Below are 6,885 nucleotides of genomic sequence, written 5' to 3' on the forward strand. Positions count from 1 at the left end.
TCTCCTTCTCTCTCTCTCTCTCTCTCTTTTCTTCTTCTCTCTCTCTCTCTCTCTCTCTCTCTCTCTCTTTCTCTTCCTCACGATATTCTATTAATTATTTCCAATAACATTCCGCATTTATGAATATAATATTCTCCATATTGAAAAAACGATATATATGTTTCGCTGATTTTAATGCCGCACGTGCGTTTTTCATTATAATTATTTAAAATGAAAAAGAATCACACGTAGAAGAATTAGCATCGTTATATTATATACATTGTGTTGTTGCAATAATATACGCTGAAATAAAACAGCGCAGTCTTTCAGCCGTATGTTTCAGTTTGGAATGGATAATTTCTTTTCATATATTATAATTTACAATACGGTAACAAAAGATTTTTTTCAATCATCAATTAAAGCATGATTGTTGAGAAAGATTGTTGTGTGTTAATTTAATTACTCTTCTGGTAGCAGAAGGATTAATTCCCGTTGGTTTATCACTCGCTTTAACGATGCGGGAAGACCGCAAGTAATAAAAATATAATCGAAACGAGTATAAACGTTGATAGTAAACTGTACATGGAGGGATCGCGATAATTGGTAATACCGAATACGTTTGCATAGCATTTCACGAAGCATGAAATGCCCATCTCGATGTTTGCTTAATTGTCATGTAATATAACGTGACCATGCGGCGAACGTACGAAACATATGGGCGATTCGTATGACTTCATGATTATGTAAACGAAAATGAATATTTAATTATATAGACATAATTCAGTAGGACGCGGATGTGCCCTCATTGATGTTTCATTTAAATTGCAAAGCGTAGTATGTGTTTTGACACATTGGATGTCGAATTAACATGTGAAAATTTCGATCTTCAGTCTTTAGGCTTTCGGCATACCATCTAATTTCCAGATTTAGAGTTTCCTCCCAACAAGATTCTTCATCACGCAAACAATTATTGCTATCATGGTAACCTCCCGATCGATGAATCTTTCCGCATCGTCGATCAAATCTTCTTGATCATCAAAGAATTAATAAATTCCGAGCGATCGTGATGATCCGCAATCTACCATCATACGTTCATTATTCTGGTTTTCCTTGCAGATTAAAAGTGATCTTGCTTCGAAGGCGACTCGATAATCACGTGCCATATAATTTACGATCGACAACCGCGCAAGTAAACGAGCGCGCAGTTAACGGAATAGTCGCGCTACATCGTGATGGTCTTAGAAGGATTTTGCAAAAAGATAAAGCTAACAAAAGTTTCACGATTTCTTTCATTACACTATCGAGAAGAGTAATAGCGTGGTAAAACATTTGTATACATTATGTAATAATCCAAATATATAAAACTAAATTTTACATTATATTATAATGTTTAGTATCTGTATTTATGAATATAAACAAGTATAGTTTTTTATTTAAAAAAACTATACTTGTGCAAAATAATTTTCTCTAAAGGAATGTATAAAATGGAAACTTTTTGTCGCCGTTGTACTGAACGAGAAAAGCGGAAAGCTGAATAATTGTATCTGTAACGAATATCGCACTTCAACATCGCGAGATCAAAGGAATTTTTTTGTACAAACTGAAATATCTGGAAGGACACTTTCCAACGAGTCTCGTGTAAATTGTGTCCGGAGAATGCCGTACGCGTGTGTCGCGAGGATATTTACGGGAGACTCGCGCTCGTACGTCTTATCGACGTGGAAGCGTGAGAGTCTCTTGAGAGCGAAAAAATTCGCGAAGAAACGCGACTCGCATTACTGAGATATTGCAACGAAAGTTTTCCGTTCAACTAAATGAAAGAGATGACTGTGAGAAAAAATTTTTTTCACAATCAATTGAAAAATGTTTAGTTGAAGTATAAAAAAACTAATATTTTTATCGTAGGGCTTTTTTGTTGTTTCGCGATAATATTCATATTTCTGAACATTATTGATTATCTAAAGTACATTATTGATTATCTAAAGGTTGTGCTTGCGCGCTCTCAAGAAGCAATTATGATTGTATAATGTAATTACAAGCATACTTACAAAGAGATATTGTTTGCTATCGTAAATTTTCCTATTACTTTAAAGTTGAAACTGACGGAATAATCTCTACCCTACAAGATTTCTCGCGCTACTTTGCTGTAAAGTTTAGAATTCTTTATAAAAGACATTCTTGTTAAAGAAATCCTATAAATTCGTGCGGCATTTCTAATAGTTGGAAAATTGAATTGTGCGAGCCTCGACATAATTTCAAATTGTACTGAAAAATAAATAGATTACGTAACGGTTTACGTTCGTCCTAATTCGCAGCTATGCCATTTCGGTCATTTCCTAATAACTGACGGTAAATTGCACATGTCAATAAGCACCTGACCGCAGTTTGATCACTTTATTAGTCTTGCAGTCGATGTGGACCGCGGCTTCTGGGGATGTTTATGTGGGCATATAGGGATAGTTTCGCCTAAGCGAACATGTATGTAAATCGCTTACAACATGCACCCTATGTTTAGCTAGTATTTAGCTGTATTTAGCTTAGGTGTACATGACCTAACGACGCGCGTAAACGCCCGTTAAAACTAGTGTTATGTTTAATCATCGCGTGTAACAGAGTCTTGTCGACGGTCCCATCAAAAACATAACTATCCTTCATTAGTTCAATGTGTTCGTACATACAGTCTGCGTAATGCGAAAACTCAAGAGACAATCTTCAAGATTAAGACGGCTTATAAAAATCCTGTCGCTTCGTAGTGTGTCAATTGCTTTAATCTTATCTTCGCGTAACCTTGGCATTATCTTCCAACTATAATGAATAATGAACTAAAAGTTGACATGTGAAGTCACGTGGAATAAAAGTGACAGATGAGCTATTGAAGATATCGTTAATGGGAAACTTACCGACGTCGCGTCTGGTTTTTTCAACATATAAAATGTCCAATCTTTGATAATGCCTCTAAACGCAATTTTTCGTGCTAACATTCATTATTAAATCATCTACATTTTTAAAAATTATCGTTAAATTCATAATTGCATAATTTTATGACTCTGTTTTTTTGTGTAATTCATACTTTAAACGAGATCTCATTTAACATGTTATTAAAAATTACATTATCCGTGTAAACTTATCATGCAATATCAATAAATCTGTACCGATAATAAATTAAATACACAGATTACAGAGATATCTCCATAACTTCGGAAATTAACTCTTATACTAGTAAAAACTTGTTAAAGCTTTTCACAAGTATGTAAGAATTTTTTCAGTTTTTTTCAGTTTTTATCGTCTGAAACATACAATTTAAAAATCTACTGAAGTTTAAAGACCCGAGTATGCAGGACAAAGGGTGAAAATTTTCCCGACAGATTAATGCCTGAAAAAACGTACTGTTGATACAACATACGAAATGTGTTATAAATGTAATTTATAATTTTCATTATGAGAATTGAAAAGTAAATTGGCTGACTTTTTAAAAAATTTAACCAGTCGTTATTTGAAATTTTTGTAAAATTTATAAAAAGGTTCGCAACAAAGTGAACAGCTATAAACTGAATGTAAAAAGGAATTTCATTTTTTTTAAATGAAAGAGCAATATTTCGTGATTGCCAATAACCGATAAAGTCGTTGCGTCGATTAAATTCCTAGCAAAGCCGGGTAGTGTTTCAATAATCCATGGCTCGCTAGCATTAACAATTCTAGCTGTGCTTCTCCGTCATTAGTAAGCTATTCAAGTTATAAGGCGAATTTGACTAATCGAAAGGATGATGATTTAGCAAATTCTGAATTGCGAGAAATCTATTTCGAAACGGAAGGAACAGAAATCTTGGTATCGTGATCAACGATAATAATTATCGTAATAGTGATAATTATTATCATTCCGTTAATGGAATCGTTTATTGGCACGTCTTTTAACTTCGCGTTATTATATGAGATATTATATTTCACAGACCGGTTCTCAATAAAAGATATTTCAAACTCGACATATTCTTCTTCGAGCTTTAATTCGTAATATAGTTCATGGTAACTTAGTATCATATGACGAAAATTTAATAGAATCTAATGTTACTTGCAAAGTAATATATATATCAAATATGCATGGATTAAAAAGTTATAATCCTATAGCAAACTAGTTTTAAAGATGGAGACAAAGTTGACGGTTTCGTAAACTTCGATAATGACGTCGTGATGACATCGATCAATGCAAGAAAGTGGGTCAAGTACACGAGCGGAAAGTTAAGGATTAATTTGCATACTTTTCTTATCTAAACGCACCTCATTGTAATTTTAATTTTATATTAACATAAACGAATTATACTGCAGCAAGCTCGGATACGCTTTATCTTTTTTTTTTTTGAGACGTGCGACAAACGTGCGACAAACTCCTAAAATCAAAGACTAACGTAGCCTACGTAAGATTATTTGAATATATTCTTCTATCGTAAAATATGGTGAAATCTTGAAGAGTCACTGTGGAGAAAATAACTGATTGTGGGAAACTCGACGGATCCAACCAAATTTTGTCAACGACATTCATTAGCGAGAATGCAGCTTGAATTTGATTGCCGCCAAAGTCGCACTTGTTATGCCACGCATAGAACCATCGTCGTGCGTGTTCATGGCATATCACCGTTGTTAGACCTCGACCTTAAAAAGCAACCACCTTGCGATTACGATGAGTTGATCGTTACCTCGAACATTTTCGAGGAACGTTCAGTAGGAATCATGTCATCGTCGTCGTTATCAATAATGATATGTTTTTCAAATAATGACACGAGTGGAAATACGATAGTTAGCAATAAACAAGCAATTTAAACAGTTCAACTTCAAGTTTACGTAAGAACTTAGTCCAACAAGAGATCACTCTATATTTTCTCATATTTCTATTCTTCACTTATCAAATAAAATCCGATGTGTTTTGAAATGGTGATTGATTCTATTCAAAATTAAGTAAAATATAAGTAAACTTTTATCTTTTTTAATAAAAATACGGAAGTTTTCGCAGAACTTCAAAAAATTTTTTGATTTATATCTTATAAGAGAGATACTACGATCAAATTTCATTAGTTTATCATCCGAAGGAGATTTATGTTAATATTTTTAAAAATAATATATCGAAAATATAAAGACTCACCAGATTAGAATTCAGATAAAACAAAAGACTATAAGCCAAGCTAAGTTTTAATGTGTACTCATATAACGATGAAATTATATTACATAAACATATAATATGTAAAGGATCATGACAAACGTCAATCTTTATTAAATCATCTTCAATGTTAAAATAATAAAATAATAAGATTATGAAATATGATATAATATTCTAATTACAATGATCGTTGTAGATACAATTTTGTTTGCAGATAAAATGTTATAAAAAAATCTAACTTGACTGATAGTTGTTTGTTTAATGTTTAAGTTACAAGTTTACTTTTCCAAAAATATCATCTTTCAGATAATTGTCACATTTTTTTACCTTCAAAATTTCCATCTTTTATCTTTCTGAAACTTACAGTCTGAGACTTACAAATTTTATTACTAATTTTTCGTCGAGATGATCTTTTTTTCTTAATTTTAGAATTAAATAAATTTTTAAATATTTTTTTACAATAATTATTAATTAATTAAACAATTAAACTAATTAATTAAACTAAATTAATTAATTTTTTTATCAATTAAGATAAAGTAAATAATTTTGTAAATATAATAAATCCAAATTAAATTTTATAATATACTTACAAATGTACAAAGTTAAATAGTGATCTTATAAATTAATATCCTTTTATGCAATCACCACTATTGAAATATTTTTATATAAATTTCTAAATTAAATTAAAAAAAATATTGCTGACATCTGACGATTTTTGCTAACATATTGAAAACTTTTTTCATTTCAACTGAAAGTAACCAGATATTAGACAAGAATTTCACATCAATGACGTTCTTTGAACACTTCATAGAAGCAAACTCACCGTAGATTAGAAACCACCGATGTATATTGTCCTTCGATCTTGACGAGCCCGACATTTTGCAATATTAAACCAGTAATCAGCATACCAATCAAGGCCGGAAGGGTGGTCAAAGAGAACAACCAACCTCCGAAATACGCAGCGATGCACACAACGGCCAATCCAAATAGCTGGCCACCTGGGGCGGCGTCATTGCCGATTATCGAGTAAATGACACCCCAGAGCAATAGACCCAAAAGAAAGAGGCACACAATTCGAGCGAATTTTCTGTACGTTGGACAGAACGGCTGTGGGCATGCTTTCCTCCATCCCGGTGGCTCCCACGATGGCGTGTCGTCGAGACCGTGACATCGCGTGCAAAATAGATACAGCCACGATCTGAAATAGATATAAACGAGGAGAAGAGCATAATAGAATAAAAATGCGACGGACCTATTGAAATTGAATAATAATATTCATTTCGTTTTTTTTTTTTTGAGGCGCTTTCTAATTTCCAATTCGGGGATCGATGGTTTAAACATATTTTTTTTGTTTCAAACATATTATTAAAAACAATTAATGTCTAAGTAAAATATTCAGTAGTTTTTTAAATAGTAAAAATAATTATCTGTAAATAGTAGAATTACATAATGGAAATGAATCAGTTCGATTGCATGCAATAGATAACGCGTGTAAAGGAAAACGATCGTCTACTTTTGATAAGAATAAAGATAAGAGTAAAAATGCGAAACAAATGAAAAAAATTAATTTGTTCTACATACTATCAGTCCTGAGAAAAATTCAACAGAATTATTTATTTAAAGGATGTAAAAAAATATGTAACTTTGTTAAAAAGATCTATAAAAATACTAATTAATTTAATATATTAATACATTTTAATCTAATATATTTTATTTACTATAATATATATATATATATATATATATATATATATATACTA

The 6,885-nt window shown here is 31.8% G+C and overlaps 1 protein-coding gene across 1 annotated transcript in view; it reads right to left on the reverse strand.

Moving 5' to 3' along the window:
- Positions 1–6,885, reverse strand: part of LOC105619640 (mitochondrial sodium/hydrogen exchanger 9B2) — a 24,066-nt gene that overhangs the window by 11,434 nt on the left and 5,747 nt on the right. Inside the window, exon 2 of the mRNA XM_012201161.1 lies at positions 5,949–6,323. Within this exon, the coding sequence (XP_012056551.1) occupies positions 5,949–6,323 (375 nt within the window). The remainder of the gene's footprint in view (positions 1–5,948; positions 6,324–6,885) is intronic.

Source organism: Atta cephalotes (genome assembly GCF_000143395.1).
Source record: "Atta cephalotes unplaced genomic scaffold scaffold00022, whole genome shotgun sequence".
In the NCBI taxonomy this organism is placed as follows: domain Eukaryota; kingdom Metazoa; phylum Arthropoda; class Insecta; order Hymenoptera; family Formicidae; genus Atta; species Atta cephalotes.